We start from the raw sequence: 24,419 nt of genomic DNA, 5'->3' as shown, positions 1-24,419 counted from the left end.
AGCCACAGCAACGCCAGATCCAAGGGGCGTTTGCAACCTACACCACAGCTCATGGCAACACCAGATCCTTAACCCACTGTGTGAGGCCAGGGATCGAACCCGCAACCTCATGGTTCCTAATCAGATTTGTTTCTGCTGCGCCACGACAGCAACTGCACAGCCTACTTCTTCAATGATCTTCACCGAGATAAAATTTAATATAACATTTACCTAATTTAAGTGCACAGTTTTACAAGTTTTGAATATACTTTTTCTGTAACCACCACCACAATCAAAATACACTCCAAAAAGGCCCCTTGCATCCCTTTGAGGCTAATTCCTTTGTCTCAGTTCCAGGGTCCTAGAAACCAATGATCTGCTGTCTGTCACTACACAGTGTTGTTTTTTTTAACAACTTCAAAAAAATAGAATCACATAATTTCTCATAATTTTTTTTTTTTGTCTTTTTAGGTATGTACCCCCCCCCCCGGGCATATGGAGGTTCCCAGGCTAGGGGTCCAATGAGAGCTACAGCTGCTGGCCTACATCACAGCCACAGCAATGCAGGATCCAAGCCACATCTGGGACCTACACCACAGCTCATGGCAACGCCAGATAAGCAAGGCCAGGGATCGAACTTGCATCCTCATGGCTGCTAGTCAGATTTGTTTTCTCCTGAGCCATGATGGGAACTCCTAATTTCCCATAATTTTTCAATAATTTCATATAAATGGAGCCGTGATCCACAGCTCTGATGTATGTAGCCTATGGTGTTGAACTTCTTTTACTCGGTATAATGCTCTGAGATTCAACCACATCATTACGTGTATCGGGAGTCAACTCCTTCTTACTTCTGGGAAGTATTTCATCACAGGGATACACTACAACCCAATGAAATATTTCCAACTCTTTTTAGTTTGGGACTATATGAATAACATTGCTATTAATATTTGCTTACAAGCGAATGTGTGCACATATATTTTCATAATTCTTGGTAAACACCCAAGAGTGGAACTGACAGGAAACAAATTAAGTGTATATTTAATTTTATAAGAAAACTGGCAAATTTTCCAAAGGAGATTATACTCATTTGCATTCTGAGAGGTTCCAGAATTCCTAAGACTGTGTATAAATTCCACATTCTTTATCTTTTTCTGTTTTTGAAAATCACGTTTACTGAAGAATAACGGACATAGTGTAAAATTCATCCTTTTTAGGTGTACAATGCAATGAGTTTTGGTCAAACAGATATAGCTGGTAACACCCCAACAATCAAGACAGGAAATATTTCCATGTTATCAAAAGGCTCCCTCACACTCTCCTTGGTAAGTAATCCTCTCTCTATACCCTAAATCCCTTGACACCACTCATCTGATTTCTGTCCAAATCGTTTTATTTTTTCCAAAAGGTCGGATAAGTAGAATCATACAGCATGTAGTCTCTTGTGCTGGTTTCTTTCACCTAGCACAGTACTTTTCAAAAGCATCCATATAGTTGTGTATATTAGCACTTTGTTCTTTTTTTATTGCTGACCAGTGGACTGTTGAATGGATGGACGTACCATAATTTGTCCATTTACCAGTTGATGACCATCTTGGCTATTTCCAATTTTTTGTGATTATGACTAGCTATTACAAACATTTGTGAACAGGTCATTGCATAAAAATACATATTTTCATTTCTTTGGGTCAATGCCTCCAAGTGAGACTATTGGGATGTATGGTTAAGCGTATTGTAATTTTACATGAAACTGTAAAACTGTTTCCAAAGTAGCCATACCATTTTACTTTCCCATTAGCAACATCTCATGTTCCAGCTGTTCTGCATCTTTGTCAGCTCTTGTTATTACCAACCTTTAAAAAGTCATCCTAACCAGATATGTAACTGTTGGCCACAATTTGTTGAAAAAAGAATCTTTTCCCATGGATACATCTTGATCCCTTTGTTGAAAATCAAACTGACCATTTATGTATGAGCCTACTTCCGGATGACTAATATTCTACTGGTCATCCAGAAGTTTATTTTACAAAAATACGAAACTGTGCTAGCTAATGTAATTTTGTAATCAGCTAAAATTCTCCAACTTTTTCAAAACTGTTTTAGCTATTCTAAATATTTGCATTTCCACTTAAATTTTAGAATCAGCTCGTCAATTTCTCAAAAAAAAGCCTTCTAGGATTTTGGATAGGATTGCTTTGAACCTATAGATCTGTTTGGAGAGAACTAACATCTTAATCACATTTAGTCTTCAAAATTCATGGTCATGGTATAGTACAAATTTCCATTTTTAGATTTAATTTCCTTAAACAGTGTTTTATAGTTTTCAATGAACAAGTCAAGAATATATTTTCAAAGTTATCCATAAGTACTTAATTTTTCAATACTATTTAAACAGTATTTTTTTAAAATTTTTATTTTATTTTATTTTTTGTCTTTTTAGGGGCACATCCATGGCATATGGAAGTTCCCAGGCTAGGGGTCAAATCAGAGCTGTATTTACTGGCCTATGCCACAGCCATGGCAATGCAGGATCTGAGCCGCATCTGTGACCTACACCACAGCTCAAGGCAACACCAGACCCTTAACCCACTGAGCAAGGCCAGGGATTGAACCTACGTCCTCATGGATACTAGTCATGTTCGTTAACCACTGAGCCATGATGAAAACTCTATAAACAGTAATTTCAGTTTCTAACTGTTCACTGCCAGTATACAAGAATAAAATTATGTATGCTATGTAATAGCTAAACATGTTCATGAGTTCTTACAGCTTTTTCTCTTTAAAAAATGTTTGCAGTTTACCTGGTAATTTCCACACTAAGTCATGTATATATAGGAGTAAAGACAGTTTTATTTCTTCCTTTTCAATCCAGATGGTCAGCAGTTTCCTTTTCTGGCAATGCCCTTTTGTAGATTTGGAATTCAGGTAATACCAGCCTCACAGAATGACTCTAGAAATGTATTCACTTTTTTTTTTTTTTTTTTTTTTGTCTCTTTAGGGCTGCACCCTTGGCGTCATATGGAGGTTCCCAGGATAGGGGTCTATTTAGAGCCACAGCTGCTGTCCTACACCACAGCCACAGCAACGCCGGACCCTTAACCCACTGAGTGAGGCCAGGAATTGAACCCACAACCTCAAGGTTTCTAGCTGGATTTGTTTATGCTCCGCCATGACAAGAACTCCTGGAAATGTACTCTTTTTAAAATTTTCTGTAAGAGTTTTCCCAGAAATGGTATTACTTCTTCATTAAACATTAGATAGAATTTGCCACTGAAACCCTATGAACTAGAATTTTTTTTTTTTTTTTTGGTCTTTTTAAGCCCACACCCACGGCATATGGAAGTTCCCAGGCTAGGGGTCGAATCAGAGCTACAGCTGCCGGCCTACACCACAGCCACAGCAGCACCAAATCGGAGTTGCATCTGCGATCTACACCACAGCTCATAGCAACGCCGGATGCTTAAACCACTGAGCAAGGCCAGGAATCCAACCTGCATCCACATGGATATTAGCTGGGTTTATTATCGCTGAGCCATGACAGAAACACCTAGAAATTTTCTGCTAGACAATTTTAAACTATAAATCAAATTTCCTCTGTAGAGCCATTCAAATTATCCATTTTCATTAGGGAGATTTGACACTTTGTGTCTTTCATGGAATCTGCCCATATCACCTAAGTTGTCTGATTAAATGGCATAAATTTTTTCAGAATATTTACTCATTTTCTTTTTAGTATCTATATGATCTATAGTGATACCCCTTCTTTCTTTCTGATCATGACAATTGATCTCTTACTTTTTTTGTGTGTGTGTAAACCTTGTATAGATGTTTGTTATACATTAACCTTTTCAAAGAAACAATTTTTCATTGCATTGCTTTTTCTATAGTTTTTGTTTTCTGTTTCATTGATGTTTTGCCTTTATTATTTTCTTTTTTCAGCCTTTTGTGTTTTACATTAGGCCCTCTCTATCTAGTTTCTTCAGACCAAAGTTCAGTTGACTCGAAAAAAAAAATACAATATACTAATAATCATCATATACTATGAAGAATGAAACAGAAGGTCATACATTTCAAAACAAGTAAGAACAAACATTAATACAGATTATTTTCCATATTTTTCTCACATAAAACAGTACCTGGTTTGAGGCAATCCAAAACTGGTTCCAATGCCAACACGAGGTAGATAGTTAACTACTTTCTTTACTGTTGCAGAGTCTGGGAAGTTGAACATTACAGCAACTAGGAAAAATAAATTTTAAAAGTTTGAATGAAATATGATTTTCTTTCTGGAAAATCGACTTCTTAGTCCAATAAAATGTTTATTCTTAGTTCAGCTACCTATTAAATAGAATTCTTACAATACTACTTTATTATAGTATATATCAAGTTTTAGTGTTTAATATGCCAGAGATAATATTCATTTTACTCATAAACTACTATAGACAGTTCCTTCTCTAAATACTGTCAGAATTTATAATAACCATGATTGCACTGATGTAGCTATAGCTTTGAATTTACAAAATTAAACTTAGGCAAGTTAAAAATATATCTATGAATTTCTATTAAAAAAACCTTATGTTTTAACTTTATATAGTTAACAATCTAATACCAAAGAAGCTATAGACATAGCTACTAAATTGTCAGTTATATTTATTTCCAATGATCAACAGCTTAAAAATATTCTCTTTACAATGCTTATATGTTTATGTTTCATATGATGCTAATATAATCCAGAATAATGTGTGACCTGAAGGGAAATTTTTCCTCTATGGCTAATAATCAAATTTAAATGTTTTTTAATCATTTGTACTTCAATAATTATACATTTGAGAATATCAATAAATGCACATTACATATAAATATATTCAGCATATAAATGTTAATTTATAAGTCATGTATAAATTTTTACCCTTAAAATATGAAAATAATAAAATCATAAAATCATGACAGAGAATTTGAAAGGATTAATTTGGTCAGTCTTGAAATTTTAATTATATAAATTTCTGTAGCCAAATCATAAATAATCTACAAGTACTCATCCAGAAGATGATCCTTCATCTCTACCTGGCCTAAAAAAATACTATGGGCCAAGAAATTTTATCAATGTTAGTGTAATTTTTAAATATTGGCATTACATGTGTCAGGTAAATACATATATGATCAATCACTAAACATAAAATATATTTAGAACTGTCATATACATATCCAACATAACTTTTAATGAGGCTTTCTTATATTTTCACTATTACACTGAATACAGGGGATAAACAAAAGAATAAAACTCAGGGTATGGCAGAAGACCAAGGCCATGAGGGAAAGGCAACAGAAAAACCCACAAGCAATGATACAAAGCAAGGATGCATAAGAAATTTCAAAGAAGGAAAATAAATGAGTATGAGCAAGTAATAAATATTGTAAGGTTGAAACCCCTCTGGGACAGGAAGAATGCAGACTGAACTAAAGTGTGAAACATTCACTTGATTATTTGGCTGGAAGAATAATATTCACATTAGAAAAAGAGGTATGTGTGTGGGAGAAGACCAAATATGGAAGGAAAAAACATCTTTTCCTAAAGAAATCTGTATTCCCTAGAGACACATGATTTCATTATTTAGAAAAATATGTATGGGATATACATTATATGTAAATTTAAAAATAATAACTGGAAAGAGAAAATAAGAAAACTTCAATCTGCTTATATAAGAGGAGCCTGGACAGTTAAGTCACAGGGTTTGCCTTTCTCCTGTGCATGCCTCCACTCATACCCAACATGGTTTTCCTTCAAGTTCACCTTGTCTCTCCCTCTCATTTTAATGAATTTCACCAAGTTCAATTCTAAACCCACAAATTGAATTTTAGTTCTTTAAAGAATGATGTAATACAAAGCAACCAGGACAGTGTTGTACTATTTTCTGGCGGTTCCTTTGTAAATGGCAATATATTAGACAAAAAATTAAATAAATGTATGAATCATTTGATTACCCTCTCCCCTTTCCAAATGCAGCCACTCCTTAGAAGGAGTTTAAGCATCTGAGCCATGCTGAGGACATAAAAACTCCACAACTGATTAAATGGGTAATTATTTTCTATATTTATGAAGCCTTGCACTAATCTGTGATTTGGCCAGAAAAATAATTTAATAGAAATAATTCTAAGAATGATCAAGGTGTGTGTGGGGGGGGGGGACCATAGAGATGCACGTGGTTGCAAAAAGAGGTCGGTAGGGCACAGAGTAGGCTACAAAATTCTATCTAAATAGAAACAATATGGTATTTCAAAATGAAATCTTAAGGAGATGGAGGTTAGTTTTGTAACAATATACGTCTGTGACATATTACCTCTGTTTGCCATAAAGATCTCCAGGGCTGTATTTTGCAAAAGATAACGACGAGAAAAAACTGATCGTATCTCTGTGAACAGCCATTTTCCATGCAGCCCTTCTGTATATGCCAGGATCTAGTGAAGAAAAAAAGAATCCCAAGTAAGTAACAAGAGTAGAATTTGTTGGTGTTCTTTCTCCCAATAAAACAAATTTAGAAAAATATTTCTAAGAATTGAATAAACAGTTATTGAAATAATTCGGAGGGTGACTAAGAAAATAGATTGCAGTTTATAGAAAAGATGTCTAAATGAAAAAGCAGAACAAAATCTGCTTATAAAATATCTATTTATAAATGCATTTGGGGACCTTTTAAAGCCATGATGTAATCTACTGCTTTTCAGGAAATACATAATTGCATTATTTATTGGTTGACTTTTGAGTCATTTTATAGAAAGCAAAGTTTTAGACAAAACATTAAAAAGAAGGAAGAACTCAAAAAAATCCTACATATTACAGATCACAATTAAATTCAGTGTCATATAATTCAATTATAATACATACAGAAATATTTTACATTATTTTAAAAATATAAATTTAAACTCATAACTTAAATCACACTTATAAGGTCACTGGTTAAGGCAACAGCCACTCATTCAGAAAGTACAAAGACTGACTGTATAAGAGGTTAAGTATCATTTTGTCAGCGAGGCTAAACAGAAATCTGCAAATGAACTCAGCATAATCTCTCTATGGAGTAGGTGGTTGTCAGAGTAACTTGTTACAATTCCTGTCATCCCATGTGACAGACGCAGTGGCTTAGAATGCTTTGCCAACTCAGAGTAATCCTGTCTTTAGTCCTAAACCACTCTGTTGCTTTGTTATTCAAGGTTTGTTTTCTTAAAAGTTCATTTCAAAAGCTTAACGATGAAGGTGTTCTAGGAAAACCAGATCTGGAATTTCTGCACATCAGTAGATAATAAAGAATATGAGATGTATTTGTTGTCAAAAACTGATGAAAATCTGTAAAAGCAAATTAAGCTAAACAACTAAGGAGATATAGCTCTCAAAATTGACCACCATTTAAAAATACACATAAAATGACATTTGATTATCAAATTGCATTGCAGGGACAAAGATGGGATAAGCAAAGAGAGGGAAAATAATGAATAGTAAGAATTTATCCTACACAAATGTTGTTCTTTATGGGTTCCCATTTTCTAGATCTTAATTGCAAAAACCAAAACCAAAAGAAAACAAAACTCTGTTCCTTAAGGCAAAATGGAGGGGGTTTTCTTGGAGAGAAAAAAGACAGTAACCTTATTTAATTAACTAAGTATGTATTTGAATTTTCCTATAGAAATTATTCTATTTCTGGCACCACAGGATCTAGAAATGAAAGAATGGAGACAACTCTTAGGCTCAATGTTTCTTGAAATTCAAACTAACAATTCAAAGTCCCAAACAACAAATCACACTTTCAGCTTCAAAACTGGTGATGGAGAAAATCCTACTCTTTCATACAAGCAATACCTATGTAGGCAAGATCAAGAGAAATGAACAAATATAGGACAGAAATGTAAAGCAGAGGTCGAATGTATCCTTTTCTTTCACTCTAACCAGGAGATCCAAGTCTCCCTCCTCCTATTCTTACCTAGAAAGTCTACTCCGGACCAAAGACATTTTTTTTTTTTTTTTTTTTTGTCTTTTTAGAGCCGCGCCCACGGCATGTGGAGGCTCTCAGGTTTGAATGGGAGCCATAGCTGCCAGCCTATGTCATAGCCACAGCCACGCTAGATCCGAGCCAAATCTGTGACCTACACCACAGCTCATGGCAGCGCCAGATCCTTAGCCCACTAAGCGAAGCCAGGGATCGAACTTGGGTCCTCATGGATACTAGTCAGATTTGTTTCCACTGACAATTTTTTAAATATAAATCAGATCACATCACTTTGTGTTTAATACCATCCAGGAGTTCCACATTCCATGCATAATAAACTCTGAAGCTCTTTATAATTGTTTCTAAGTCTTACATCTAGGAGGTTCTGAGGAGCCTGACCCAGGCTTTCTCAGGGCCTTTATACTTGCTTTCATCTCTGCTTGCAATATTCTCCCAGACCTTCACATGGCTGGCTCTTCTGCACATTCGATGTCACCTCCTTAGAGAAGCCACAGGATCTAACCGCCACCTCTTCCAAGCCCAATGGCATCAGATTTCCTTCCTAACACTTATCACCCACCAGAATTTACAATATTTCCTTGCTTTTCTATTGCTTCTGTTTGGCACTAAAACCTAAGTTCTACTAGACCAGTGACTTTGAATGTGCTCTATCACCATTTATCTTTTAGAACAAGGTCTAACACAAAGTAGATGAATATGAATGATTAAATGAATCAATGAATGGCAACCTAAACTCCAGATATGGTTCAAATTAATTTTGTTTGGTACATATGATATTTCAACAAAATTTCAAGTAGTTGAAAATACTTGAGAAAATGATTATTTACATAAACACTCAGATTTCTGGTTTCTTAGGAAAAACTGGAGCATATGTCAAACCAAGCTCTAGATACCACATAGTACAATGGGCATGCACTCTCTGTTTCTGGAAGTCTCCACTCATTCACTCATTTACTATTACCTTCCTCGTTTCCACTGGCATTTGAGTTAATCACACTTTTTTTTTTTTTTTTTTTTTTTTTTTTGGTCTTTTTAAGGTCATACCACCACACATGGAAGTTCCCAGGCTAGGGGCTGAATCAGAGCTATGGTGGCTGGTCTACACCACAGCCACAGCAACACCAGGTCCAAGTAGTATCTGCAATCTACACCACAGCTCCTGGCAATGCCAGATCCTTAACCCACTGAGCAAGGCCAATGATCAAACCTGCATCCTCATGGATGCTAGTCAGATTTGTTTCCGCTGAGCTACAACGGGAACTCCGAGCCACACTTACGAAGGAGTGGAGAATCCAATACGTGTTCTGCAGTGCTTATAGCCTAATTTATCCAACTACTACTAAGTAAAATGAGACCAGACGAGTTAAATACTTAATATAAAGTTCCTCGGTAAGTTAGTGGCAAAATTGGCCTACTCTCAGGTTTCCTTTTCTTTCTTTCTTTCTTTCTTTCTTTCTTTCTTTCTTTCTTTCTTTCTTTCTTTCCTTCCTTCCTTCCTTCCTTCCTTCCTTCCTTCCTTCCTTCCTTTCTTTCTAGGGTCACACCTGCAGCATATGGAAGTTCTCAGGCTAGAGGTCCAATCAGAGTTTCAGCTGCCCTCCTACACCACAGCCATAGATACACTGGATTCGAGCCACATCTAGGACCTACGCCACAGCTTGCGGCATTGCCAGATCCTTAACCCACTGAGTGAGGCCAGGGATCACATCCGCATCCTCATGAACACTATGTTGGGTTTTAACCCACTGAGCCACAGTTGAAACCTCTCTCAGGGTTTCTAATCTAAATATCCAAAGCTTACTTACATACCACATTATCGCATTTCTAAAAAAGGGTTTAAATGTTTGTTAAACTGGAATTCAACAAGTTAGAAATTTTTAATCAATTACATTTGTTTTCCTGTACTTGGGTTATAAGTGAAAGAGGAAAATCAACTAAAAAACAAAGGATCCTTTAAGTTCTGTCGTATGCTAAGAATATCAAACACTGGTGTTAAAATTCCACCTCTTATGGCTATAAAGCTATATAATAAGACTTGTTGCTCATAATGGTGAGGTAAGTCACTGCAAGACAGTAGTCATGCAAGTAAAGGTCTGATTATGTTCTAGGATATTCCAATTATTTGCAAAATCAAGTGTATTAAAATACTGGTACAAGATTTTTAATGTATTGAAATAGTTTTCCAAGCAATCAAAAAATTCAATTTGTATCCCTTTACTTTACACAGTACAATTATTTAAGAAATTTACTCGAAATACCACAAGTGGCATGGTCCATTAAAATGTTTTAATACCAAATGCCAAACATATTCAAAATGACAGAAAATGACAGCCCTAGGTACTCATTACTGAACCTTATAGAATCCTAACCTTCTGCCACATTATTGCATATAATTTAAAAATAAAGCATTACAGATAATGTTGAAATTCTCATTGTACGACCAACCCTTCTTGACTCCATTTTCCTTCTTTATCAGAGCCAGTCACTATCCTTATTTTGAGGTTTATCATTTCTGTCTAAGTTTTTAAACAATTAGCACACAGACATCCACAAATAATATCCAGCGCTATTCTACATGTTTTCAAATCTGATATAAATGGTATCATAACGAATGTACAACAATGGGTTTCAAAGTTAAATAAAAGCAGATAAAGTAATGTTCTAAAACTTAAGAGAAACAGAAAGAGGAGGAGAGAGAATTACTTAAAATTCTATCAAATCTATCAAAATATAAAATCTTACACACAAAAAATTAGACTACCTTAAAAAAATTAACAAATGAGATTCTATATTTATGGTCAAGATGGCTGAGGTTTAAAATGGAAACAAAGAATCTCTCAACTAACAGAATTACTGGCTGAAATTGATATAATAACATTTCTTTAAAGTATTCATTAGGAAAAGGTGTCAGTACTGAAAAGCAGCTGAGGTCTAGCTAAGCAAGAGGTTTATTTCTTATAGTATATTCCTGGTCTGAGGCTTCACTTCAAAGTCTCTAGAGTTCAATTAAAACTGGATTAGGAAGAAGCAGACCCTTCTTTGGGACTTTCTGTTCACTGAAACTCTACATACACTGACAGCACCCTAGACAGAGGTCTAGCCCTCCAATGAATCAGTTGCTATGGAAACCGTATCATTACCATTGCTCTGCAGTTATGACCTCAAGTCTAGAATAGCTTGAAAGCTTAAGCCCACAGCACTCTCTTTGAATGTTTACCTCCTTGTTTTGATATTGTTAGTATTATTATTAGTAAACTCAACTTTCACTTTTTAACCATTTGCTTAAACTAAGGTAGCGTTTGGTTCAATATCGAGGTAGGGTTGTAGAGAGGAAAGAAAGAAATGGGTATTTTATATATATATGTATATATGCATATATACTCACATACATGTACTATTTCTTTCCATTAAATATATCAAACATTTGTCTTTAAAATTTTTATCTGAAAATTGTGACTCTGAAAAAGGAATTATTATTTCGTCCAAATAACACACACATTTCTTTTTTCTGCAATTCAAATAGTATACCAAGAGCACATATGAAAATTTCTTCACCCTGTTGAATGTACTGGCTTGAAAGCAAAGCATTTATGACCTTTAACCATTCATTTTGAAAAGCTTATGAATTTATCCAAATAACACTTTTTTTTTTTTATTTCTCATCCTCATGAAAGAACAAAACTACAAACCTACATTTGCTGCCCAACTGCATGATACTCTTACTAAATATTGGATATGTTCAAAAAGCAGATTTAAAATACTGCCATATCTATTTTCCTTAAATAAAGAAAAGGGTTTTGTTTTCAAATCTACTCTCAATAAATTTAAGATGTTTTCAAATTTCTTTTAAAGGGAAAGGCATTAAAAAGTGATCAAATGTTTTAATCTCAAAAATAAGAAATACTTACACTTGAGTCTGCATATACAGAATCAATAAAACACGCTTTTAAAAACACTATTTTAGATGTTTAAAGCTAGCACTGCATATTCTAGTCCTAATTATTCACTAATTTTTGGAGAGGTTTTACTCTTTTAGATAATTCTACATTGATTTCTAAAGAATTTGATAGTAAATGTAAAATCAGATAATACATACAAATAATAGTACTTAAAATGTAAAAACAAACCCATTTCTAAACTACATGGCTCTATTTAACACCAAGAGAACTGTTTTTTAAAAAAAGAAAAATGTTTTAAACTTAGTATACAAAATATAACTAATCATGTCATCAATTAAAAAATGATACCACAGGTAAATACATTTATGGCCCATTCTCATGGAACATAACTATAAACTAGTCACAAGGATTATATCTTAATATGAGAAAACAGTAAATATTTGAAATATATATTAAAATGAAAACACATGTTAAAAGATATTCTAACATCAACTCACCATTAGATATGCGTGCAAATATGTTTTATTTACAATCGTTGCAATTTAAACAAAATAGCTATAAGTAATTTTGATCAACTATTTTAAAGTTGTACCACTGTATTATTAACACAGCTTGTGAATTCTGCTGCCTATAATATTCTCTGAAACCTGCTATCAAAACATAGCACTGCATTTATTCTAATATTGAATTCCAGTTGGTTTCAGGATTTACTTCATCACCAACTATATCTTAGTTTTAAGTTTGTAAAGACATATTTTTAAGGTAAAATTTAGAGGCCTTTATTGAATTGAAAAAAGGCATATACTTGACCCTGGTTGAAACTTTAAGGTGGTCTGTGAACACAGAGGATGTTTGCAAACTTTGAAAAGAATAGAACAAGGACAATAAAAATACATGTTATGAATACAAAAGAAAATTGCCTTTTAAATTCACTATGAGTTATTTGATATTTTTCACGTATACAGTACATTTCCTCCTCCTGCTTCCTCGTACCATGAGACAGTATTCTCCTTAGCATTTTCATGGGTGACAAATTCAATTAAACATATTCATTACTCTAATGTTCTACTTGGCAGTTTAGTCAGTATGAAAAATTAAAAATATATAAATAAAATGCTATGTGACCTCTGTATTGATTGGGCTAAAATGGTTTTAGCCTGGGTGTGGATGATGGGGCAGCTGGGAGGGGCAAGAGGGGAGCATGTACAACCACATACACTCTTATGTTTTCTCTTCCAATTACTGAGGGAGATGATAAAACCACAGCAAATGATGTATCAGCTCATTTTATCTTATCGCTTTGGGGCTAGGTGACAATGAAGTTCATATTTCACTGGCTCCCATTGAAGATTGTGAAAATTACTTGCCCTCATGACCTGAAATTTCACTAGAAGACAGAAATTTCTCTTCTGCAAAGTAATGCAATTTTTCAGATGTCAACCTTTAGCCCAGCTTTAAAAATTAATTTCATTTATATTAACCAATGATATTGATATTTTCACAGCACGCTCTTTGATACATGAAGCACTGACTGGCAAATTGATGTTGCTTTAGATGGGTAAAACTATTTTATTTTAAGCTGCTATGGCAGACAGATTTATGGCAAACTGAAATTCCCATTTCATAATTTAATATTTGTGCTAGATCAGTGCACCTTTAAGCCCTTGGCCTGTAAATAATTCAGACTCTTTAGTTGGTTCTGTTCTATTTTCAATATTCTTCAGCTTAAAAATAATTTGCATTCTAAATGATGTATCATAAAAGTCATCTCTTACTGAACTAACATTTTATATATATCTTAATGAGTCAAAAGCAAAATATAGTAATGAATAAGCAGAACAAAGAAGGTATTTATACAACTAACTTTTAGGGCTCTTTTTTTTTAAATGTAAACTATATCTCCAATATAGTTTTCTTGAAAGAACTCAAATACAGCAGAGAAGGATAATAACGAAGAATATTAAGGGACATAAATGTATCTTATTTTATTTTTCATAGCACCACGTAAAATAGAAAGCCAGGTATTAAATTTTCAGAGAAAGAGTAGAATAAACTTAGATAAGTACCTGAGCTAAAATAGAGATATTTGGGTTTGGAAGTACCTTTTAAGACAAAAATCTAATAAATATAAAGTCACAACATCAATTTTATCATGAACAAGATGTGAAAAATGTTCCAAATGATTTTGGAATAAAGATAAAGAAATAACCTTGAATTCATAAAAAAAGAAAAATTTATATATTTTGAAAGAGTAAAAACATTACTAAAAGATAAAAGGTAAAGGCTGGTACCTTATCAATTTTTTATTACCTTTATCCAGGAAAGAGTTCGGTCTACTGCAAATGTCTTGAGAAAACAATCATTCAACCAAAACCTTCATTTTATTAATAAGGTAAATTAAACATAAACATGTACAAATTTATACATTAATCTACACTTTCAAAATTAGAAAAAGGCCAAAAACACATTTCTCCAATTTAGCTATTTTCTCCCCAAAATAGTTTAATACAATGCTGCCTAACTTTCTATTCCCAATATCACTTTTGCATTTTTATGTTAACAATATACTTTTTTCTTTAAAAATATTTATAATTTTCTTTACATGAATATGTATGAGATGGTAATATAAATAATATTTTATGATTTTTCCATTTAGACTGGAAAGATTCCTAGTCACTTCTCAAAAACGTGCAAGAATGACATGCTCTTGTCCCTAAATTTGTTACAAAGTATTTTTACCTATTATTCTGTTCACTGCCTCTCTAAAGTCCCTAGCTTTCTATTGCTTAACTAAGAGTTAAGTTTAAATGAGCACTAACAAAAAAATGCCCAATTCTAAATACACTAGAATATTCTAATATATACACTTTTAAAACAAGCAATGGACACAAACTATCTTTCTTCTCAACACCAATTCTTACATTGTGAACTCAATCTCAGATTGTATCAAAAGCCCTTCTGAGATCAGGAACCAAATCTTCAAATTAGAGTAATACCAGCCTATAGCTAGACTACTTATCTCTCTGTAGCAGAGAGAACACAATTTAACCACTGAAAGTTTGTCTGATGGTTAAGCTATCTAAGCCTTTGTTTATCTTCAAGAAATTTGCTTTTGTCCTTCAAATACAGCAGAGAACAGAAATAAAAATCAAAAGGAAAAGGAAAAAGTTACATTAAAACTTCATGTTAAAAATAAGACATTTTTTTCCTAATCAGAGTGTCATACTTTTTCATTTTTTGGGGGGAAAGCTTTCTTCCTCCTAATAATTACTCAACTTGTTTAGCTGGAGTCAATATTAAATGAGTGGCACAGGTTCCTAATTGCTTCCATATTAGACCATGAAACAAAATACTGTGCCCATACTCAGCTTCAGATACAATCTTCCAAAAAGTTATTTTCTTAAAGGACTGATATTAGAGAACATTAAGAACACAATTTAAATAAGATTTGAGGTTAACATGATTTCGGCGTATAACCCCGTAACACTGTACATGCTCACTAGACTGGAGTTCCTGCTTGTCTGCAGTTCTTTGAAGCTAGGCCACTGCTTTTAGTCATCCTTCCATTCACAGTACCTAGCATGGCGCCAGGAACCAGAAGACAACTGATGGATGGAGAGCCGTTTCAACTACATACAGTCCAAGTAGCTAGTATGGTGCCAGGAAGCTCAACTTCCCAAACTACACACAATCTAAGTAAGATTCTAGGAACACATGAACACAAACATAGCAGAAAGCAAAAAGGGACAGAAAAATATAATGAAAACTACAACATGGCATTTTTTAAAAAAATCAAATTCAAGGGTCAGAGTACTTTGAATTCTGACCAACTTGGAGGGACTTGATTTATCCTTGCACATAAAGAATATTTAAAGCAGATATAATGTGGAAAATATTGTTTTTAAGACATTAAACATCAAGCAATAAAAGACAGTGATCTCTGAAAGACAGGAGAAAAAAAAAAAACAGTGATGCCAGGCATTACCTCAGCTCACTGCCTGAGGAGACTTTGCAAACCCCTGAGCAGGCAGAAATAACCTAGTTAGAATACAGTAGTCTCCTGGAGTAAGGAAAACAGCTTGAAGTACTATGAGATGGATCGAGAAAGCTAAAACTGCAAGGTAGAGGGGCAGATGGGAGAGAGCTGTAGAGTTTTGAGCCCTGCAGCTTTCAGCAGAGATTTGATCAGCCTAAGAAAACAACTTGAAGCCAGTAAAATAATTATTCCCCCAAAATTACAGGGTACAAATACCCAGAGCTCAGAGACTGGAGTGAACACTGTCTCATACATCATCGAGCAGTGGGTTAGAGAACATGGGAGAGTTTTGCCGCGGTAGTGGAGAAAACTGCCCTAGACTAAATGCTGCTCTGGTCCTAAATAACAAACCTTAACAGCAAGCTCCAGACAGATGGAACTACTCCAAGTTACTTAACTGTATCCTAGAACAATTGCATTAAAAAGTAGAATACAAAAAAAAAAAAAAAAAAAGAAAAAAGAAAAAGAAAAGAAAAGGATGTGAGGGAGATTTGGCTGCAACATCTGTCACCCCATTGATCACCAGGGTTGATTCAGCTGATCTGGCTGATTAGGCGAGTGTCCCCTTCCTCCCTCCCTGCTCCATGTGTATCCCTCCTGAAGCTGCGAAGCTGCGTGCTCAGTCAAAGAGGACGACCATCCCCGAAAGAGGAGGACTGTTCTTTGGTCCCCTGCTAGAACCTCCACGGTTATGTGCCGTCCATGCATTGGTGGTGGTATCTGGAAAACAAACTCTTACTGAGTTTGGTAGAGGAGGTAGTGGGCAGTTATATCAGAGGAGCAGAGAGTAATAGCAATAGCAGCAACAAATACAGTTTAATTAGAGCTCATTATATGTCAGGATCTACACTAAGTGCTTTATTTCAATTAAATCTTAAAATGGCACTATGAAATAGATGTCATTTTCATCACTTTATACATGAAGAAATGATCTCTGAGAGGTTAGATGACTTAAGTCAAAATCACCTAACTAGCAAGACTCAATGAATAAATGAGAATAACTATTTCACCTAAAAACTATTCCTCCTTGCTCCTACAGTTATTTTCAAAACTGAATAGAAAAGAGATCTCTAGACTTGATAAAACAGTGAACTTTGTGTTTCAACTCCCGATAAGGGCATTCAATAGGGCAATGACCAAGGTTAGCAAAAAAAAAAAAAAAAAAAAAAAAAAAAAAAAAAAAAAAATTCTTATTCCTGGAGAGATTGGTTAAAATGATCTTTCATAAGAACTAAGAAAGTAGGAACTGATTAGTTGGTTCACTTTAAAAGGAACAGATTATATGAAGCAAAAACTGGATACATTTCTAGAAATTGGGGAAAAAATCCTCCAAGAGTATTATCTCCCTATGATAAATGATCAGCACCTAAAAGAAATGTAAGTTTTCAATATCTTACCCTTCCCTCCAAAAGTTGTGAATATATAGGTAATATGAATTTTCAATAACATCTAAAAATATTTACTTCTGATATATAAGGTAAGAGGGTAAATGGGATAGATGAAAACCAAAACAAACATTAACAGCAAGATAGTAACATAAGAGATCCTGGCAAAATTCATAGACCACGGCAGAGATAAAGAGTAAGGAAGTATCCCAGAGACATTGCAGAAGGTGCTGAATATGGACAGTACATGTAAAGTTACATACCTGTGAAGACCTGTTAAAGAAAGAATTTATTAGATGTACGACAGAATAAAAAGGAATGTCACAGATAGAATGAGACCGAAGGACCAAGTCATAAGATATAATTATGCCAACTTTGTTTTGGGTGCTGATTTTCTTGCAGGTCTCAAGAGTGATGGAAAATTGCCCTTTTGTTCCAGACATTCTTTTCAAGGATGTTTGTAAAGAGAACAGCCTTGGAAGAGATGGTGTCTTGTTCAGAGCAAAGGGCATGTTTGTTTACTGTGTAGTATAATAAAGATAATGATGACCTTTGAGGCAAGGGCCAGAATTCACTGCCCACTGTAAACATTTTGGGTTCCTGAAGATTGAGGTTGTTCAACTGGGATGTAAACTCAGGGGTGCACAGTATCTGCTGGGGCTTCTTGTCTTTGTCTACTCAGACAGCCATAATATAATATCACAGACTGGGTGGCTTAAGCCTCAGAAATATAGTTCTCACACTTCTGCAAGTTGGGAAACCCAAAGTCAAGGTGCTAGCAGATTTGGTTCCTGGTGAGAGCTTTCTTGCTGGCTTGCAGATGGCTACCTTCTCACAGTACCCTTTCATGGTACAGAGAGAAACAAATTTCTCTCCTTTTTCTCTAAGGCCAAAGTCCCATCAGATTAGGGCACCAAACTTAGGACCTCAGTGAACTTTAATTATCTCTTAAAGACCCTATCGCCAGATACCATCACAATGGGGGGTTGGGGGGGGAGGGTTTCAATACATGAATGAGGAAGGACACAGTTCAGTCCATAGGACACTTCCACATCACCTCGAGAAACTTGGAGGCAAGGGGAACAGACATTAACATGATGATTATTCTCTTTGTTGTGCTTAAGAAAGGTTTTTGTCTCTGACCCAAGAGTCTCAAGTCTTCTGCCAGCATTCATGAAATTTTGGCAGGATAAACTGTTATTTTGCTAGTAGGTAAAATTTCAGATCCTTGACTGCTCTTGACATTCTGGAAGACAACTCTGTCAGGCCAAAATGTGACAAAGAACTCTACCACATTTTGCTGACAGGAATGCAAAGAAAAGTATATGTTGCTGGTAAAAAACATGAAATGTAAAACCCCTTTGGAAAGTAGTCTTATGTATTAAAAATAATGATAGTCACATTCTTCATAGTGACAAAAACAAAAATGGTAAACAAGACTGTGAAATCCAATGTATGTCATTAGGAAGATGGTTGAGAAATTATGGTACATCTTCTTCTGCAGTTATTGAAAAGAATGAATCACCTTGACTTGGCTATATAGCAAGCATCAAAATAGGGTGAGAAAAACAAGATACCAATTATTATGGCTTATAAGATTTAATTTTCATAAATTAATGAAAAAATTCCCCAAAACATAAATTTATACGAAAATGAAGAAAAATATGAAAGGAAACATACTTGGTTATTAACGTAAGTTAAGAATATGGGAAGAAGATCTGGGAGGAAGGAGATTGGGGTGAGGAGAGCCAAGAAAAGAAGGGAAAAAGCTTGCATAAAAATAAAATACTCATGCAACAAAACCCCACCACTGAGTTGATTACATATATAATAAAACTATGTAGCTACGCATAAAAACATTTATTAAAATCTGAATGAGAAAAGTCATTTAATTATATTTTGTTAGTCCTTTCACTATGTTGTGTTATCAGCTTTTGTATATTATCATGGAGGACAAAAATGACTATTTTTCTCTCCTTTCTTTCAGTAGTTTTCAGAGTTCAACTTATTTACCTTTTTTGTCCTTTAAAGTTTCTCAAATTCTTTCTACAGATCCTCAGAGTTCTTCATCTAGGTTGAGCCTGCCTTTCTTCTTGATGTCTTTAAAGATAAGAATACAACTCCTTTCAATTTTAAATACTTTATTGCTGACTTCTATCAATTACCAAAGATTCAGGTCACTGCCCTTCAGAGTCATGGAGTGGAGAATTGATTGAGGAAAAAGTAACTGAAAACCAACATGGACCTCAGTTATCATCTCAGAGCTCACCAAACCTTTTTCTTACCAATCTATTTCTGACCTCTGTACACCTATTATAACAATGAGACCAGAATAGAGGTTTACTGCAGTTCAGTGAGTATGTGTATATATATATATATATATATAAACCAAACAGAATGATCACCAGAAATAAAACTGAATATGTTTAAAAAACAAAACAAAAAAAGCCCCAAAACACTCCCTACAAACAAAAGTCCAGGACCAGATGGCTTCATAGGAGAATTCTACAAAACAAACAAAAGGAACATATACTCATCCTCCTTAAAATTTTCCAAAAGTTTGAAGAAGGAACACTCCCAAAGACATTCTATGAAGTCACCATCATCCTAATACCAAAGCCAGACAAAGATACTACCAAAAAAGAAAATTATTGGCAAATATCTTTGATAAACATAGACTCAAAAATTCTCAACAAAATATTAGCCAACAAAATCCAACAACATATAAAAAAGATTATACACCATGACCAAGTGGGATTCACCCCAAGTTCAGGATCACAAGGATGGTTCAACATATACAAATCAACCAATGTTACAAACTACATTAACAAAAGAAAAGTCAAAAACCATATGATCATCTCAATATATGCAGAAAAAGCATTTGACAAAGTCCAACACCCATTTATGATAAGAAGTCTCAGCAACATGGGTATAGAGGGAACATACCCTAACATAATAAAAGCCATTGATGACAAACCCTTAGCAAATATAATACTCAATGGCGAAAAGCTGAAAAGCCTTTCCACTAAAATCTGGAACAAGACAAGGATGCCCACTCTTACCACTTTTATTCAACACAGTATTGGAAGTCCTAGTCACAGCAATTGGACAAACAAAAGAAATAAAAGGTATTGAAATTGGAAGAGAAGACATAAAATTGTCACATGATACTATATATAGAAAACCCTAAGGACTCAACACAAAAACTACTCAAACTGAACAATGAATTCAGCAAAGTAGCAGGATACAAGATTAACAATCAGAAATTGGTCACATTTCTGTATACTAACAATGAAATATTAGAAAAGGAATACAGGAGTTGCCGTCATGGCGCAGTGGTTAACAAATCCGACTAGGAACCATGAAGTTGCGGGTTCGGTCCCTGCCCTTGCTCAGTGGGTTAAGGATCCGGCGTTGCTGTGAGCTGTGGTGTAGGTTGCAGACGTGGCTTGGATCCCGCGTTGCTGTGGCTCTGGCGTAGGCCGGTGGCTCCAGCTCTGATTCGACCCCTAGCCTGGGAACCTCCATATGCCGCGGGAGCGGCCCAAGAAATAGCTAAAAAGACAAAAAAAAAAAAAAAAAAAAGAAAAGGAATACAAAAATACAATACCTTTTAAAATCAAGCCCCCCAAAATTAAATACCTAGGAATAAACGTGACTAAGGAGGTGAAAGACATATACTGAGAACTATAAAATATATTCAAGGAAATTAAAGAGGATTCAAAGAAATTGAAAGATATTCCATGCTCCTGGAATAACTAATATTGTAAAAATGGTCTTACTTCTCAAAGCCATCTACAGATTCAATGCAATCTCTATCAAATTACCCATGACATTTTTCAAAGAACTACAACAAACAATCCCAAAATTTATATTGAACCACAAAAGACCCAGAAGTGCCAAAGCAATTCTGAGGAACAAAAAACCAAGCAGGAGGCATAACTCTCCCAGACTTCAGGCAATATTACAAAGCCACAGTAATCAAGACAGTGTGGTACTGGTACCAAAACCGACATACAGACAAATACAGAACCCCAAAATAAACTCAGACACCTATGGTCAATTAATCTTTGACAAAGTAGGCAAGAACATAAAATGGGAAAAAGACAGTCTTTTCAGCATGGTGCTGGGAAACTGGACAGCTGCATGTAAATCAATGAAACTGGAATACACCCTCACACCATGCACAAAAAGAAACTCAGAAAAGCTTAAAGATTTGGACGTAAGACAAGATACCACCAAACTCCTAGAAGAGAATATAGGCAAAACATTCTCTGACATCAACCTTACAGGTATTTTCTCAGGTCAATCTCCCAAGACAACAGAAATAAAAGCAAAAATAAACCAATGGGACCTAGTCGAACTGACATGCTTTTGCACAGCAAAGGAAACCATAGAAAAAGACAAAAAGACAATCTAATGAATGGGAGAAAATAGTTTCAAAGGATGCAAATGACAAGGGCTTAATCTCTAAAAATATACAACTTATACAACTCAACAGCAAAAAGGCCAACAACCCAATTGAAAAGTGGGCAAAAGACCTGAATAGACATTTCTCCAAAGAAGATATACAGATGGCCAACAAACACATGAAAAAATGCTCAACATCACTGACTATTACAGAAATGCAAATCAAAACTACTATGAGGTACCACCTCACACCAGTCAGAATGGCCATCATTAATAAGTCCACAAAGAGCAAATGCTGGAGAGGGTGTAGATAAAAAGGAACCCTCCTACACTGTTGGTGGGAATGTCATCTGGCACAACCACTATGGAAAACAGTATGGAGGTACCACAGAAAACTATACATAAGAACTACCATATAACCCAGCAATCCCACTCTTGGGCATTTATCCAGACAAATATTTCCTTGAAAAAGACGCATGCACCCGCATGTTCACTGCAGCACTATTCACAATAGCCAAGACATGGAAACAACCTGGATGTCCATCAACAGATGAATGGATTAAGAAGATGTGGTATATATACACAATGGAATACTACTCAGCCATAAAAAAGAACAAAATAATGCCATTTGCAGCAACATGGATGGAACTAGAGCCTCTTCTACTAAGTGAAGTAGGTCAGAAAGAGAAAGACACATACTATATGGTATCACTTATATTTGGATTCTAGCATATGGCACAAATGAACCTTTCCACAAAAAAGAAACTCATGGACTTGGAGAATAGACTTGTGGTTGCCAAGTGGGAGGGAGTGGGATGGACTGGGAATTTGGGGTTAATAGATGCAAACTATTGCCTTTGGAATGAATAAGCAATGAGATCCTGCTGTATAGCACTGGGAACTATATCTAGTCACTTATGATGGAACATGATGGAGGGTAATGTGAAAAAAAGAATGCATACGTGCATGTGTGACTGGGTCACTTTTCTATACAGAAGAAAATTGACAGAACACTGTAAACCAGCTATTAATGGAAAAAATAAAAATCATTTAAAAATATCAATAAAACAATCTTATTAAAAATTTGACATAAAATCTCAATAGACATTTTTCTGAAAAGGATATACAGATGACTACCAGGCACATGAAAAGATCGTTAATCATCAAGAAAATGCAAATCAAAACACAAGATATCGCCTCACACCTGTCAGAATGGTTATTATCAAAAAGAATACAAATTTCAAATGTCTGCAACGACATGGAGAAAAGGGAACCCTATTACATTGTTGGTGGTGAATGTAAAGTGGTGCAGCCACTATGAAAAACATTACAGAGGTTTCTAAAAAAACTAAAACTAGAACTAACATATGATCCAGCCATTCCACCTCTAAGTATATAACCGAAAAAAAAAAAAGAACCATTAATTCAAAAAAAACACATGTACTTCAATTTCCACAGCAGTATTATTGCAATAACCAAGACATGGAAGCAACCTAAGAGTCCATCAACAGAAGAATGGATAAAGATGATGTCAAAGATGTCACACACACACACACACACACACCACACACACACACACACACACACACACACACACACACACACACTCTACTCTGCCATAAAAAGAAAAGACATTTTGCCCCTTGCAACAACATGGATGGACTTGGAGGGCATTATGCTAAATCAGAAGAGAAAGACAAGACTAATTCTATACAATATTACCCACATGTGGAATCTAAAAAAACAATACAAACTAGTAAATATAAAGAAACCAACTCACAGATAGAACAAACTAGTGGTTACCAGTGGGGAGAGAGGGAAGGCATAGGGATGATTAGGAGTAGGAGATTAAAAAGTACAAACTATTACGTATAAAATAAGTTAGAAGGATACATGGTACAACACATGGACTACTACCAACATTTTATGTTAACTATAAATGGAGTATAACCTTTATTTTAAAATTTTTTTTAAGGCTGCAGGTACCGCATATGGAAGTTCCTGGGCTAAGGGCTGAATCAGCCCCGCAGCTGCCAGCCTGCAGCACAGCCACAGCCAGATCTGTAAACTACACCACAGCTCATGGCAAAGCCAGATCCTAACCCACTGAGTGGGGCCAGAGATTGAACCCATGTCCTCATGGACACTAGTCTAGTTTGTTTCCACTGAGCCACAATGGGAACTCCAAAGTATAGCCTTTAAAAAGAGAAAAAGTTAGCCAAGACGTCCTTTTTTTGAGGGAGCAAGTTCTGTTCCTTTTATTACTAAGAGTTTTATCAATAATGGGTATTTAGTTTTGTCACACATACCCCCCTACCCCTGTATCTAGTGAGATATTATTTCTTTTAACAGTGTCAACTATGGTGATGGGTTTTTCAAATGTTAAAACAAACCTATATTCCTGAGAAAAAAGCCTAACTTGTCAAGATAGCCTTTTAAAAGATTGCTTAATTTATTATTGTTACTTTTTCCACCTACATTCATAAAAGTCTAAAGTTTTCTTTTAAAAGCTGTCTTCAGGGTTTTGATAGCCTTGTAAAATGAGCTGATAACTGTTTCTTCCTTTTCTATTTTTCAAAAGACATTAGGTAAAATTTATATTACGTCTTCCTTAAATATTTGATAGGATTCACTAGGAGAGTTAGCTGAAATTGGGCCTTTCTTTTTAGGGTGGCTTTTAAGCATGCACTCTTCTTTCCTGTATGTTCTT

At 35.0% G+C, this 24,419-nt stretch overlaps 1 protein-coding gene across 6 annotated transcripts in view; it reads right to left on the bottom strand.

The window, feature by feature from the left end:
• LRBA (LPS responsive beige-like anchor protein) overlaps positions 1 to 24,419 on the bottom strand; it is a 710,221-nt gene that overhangs the window by 214,285 nt on the left and 471,517 nt on the right. For all 6 annotated transcript variants that reach the window (XM_021100638.1, XM_021100636.1, XM_021100637.1 and 3 more), the window contains 2 exons: positions 6,318 to 6,435; positions 4,116 to 4,218 (listed from right to left, as the gene is read on the bottom strand). In XM_021100638.1, the coding sequence (XP_020956297.1) occupies positions 4,116 to 4,218; positions 6,318 to 6,435 (221 nt within the window). The remainder of the gene's footprint in view (positions 1 to 4,115; positions 4,219 to 6,317; positions 6,436 to 24,419) is intronic.

The sequence above is a fragment of the Sus scrofa genome, chromosome 8 (assembly GCF_000003025.6).
Source record: "Sus scrofa isolate TJ Tabasco breed Duroc chromosome 8, Sscrofa11.1, whole genome shotgun sequence".
Classification (NCBI taxonomy): domain Eukaryota; kingdom Metazoa; phylum Chordata; class Mammalia; order Artiodactyla; family Suidae; genus Sus; species Sus scrofa.
Note: the sequence above shows the minus strand (reverse complement) of the source record. Positions and strands in the feature narration are given on the sequence as shown.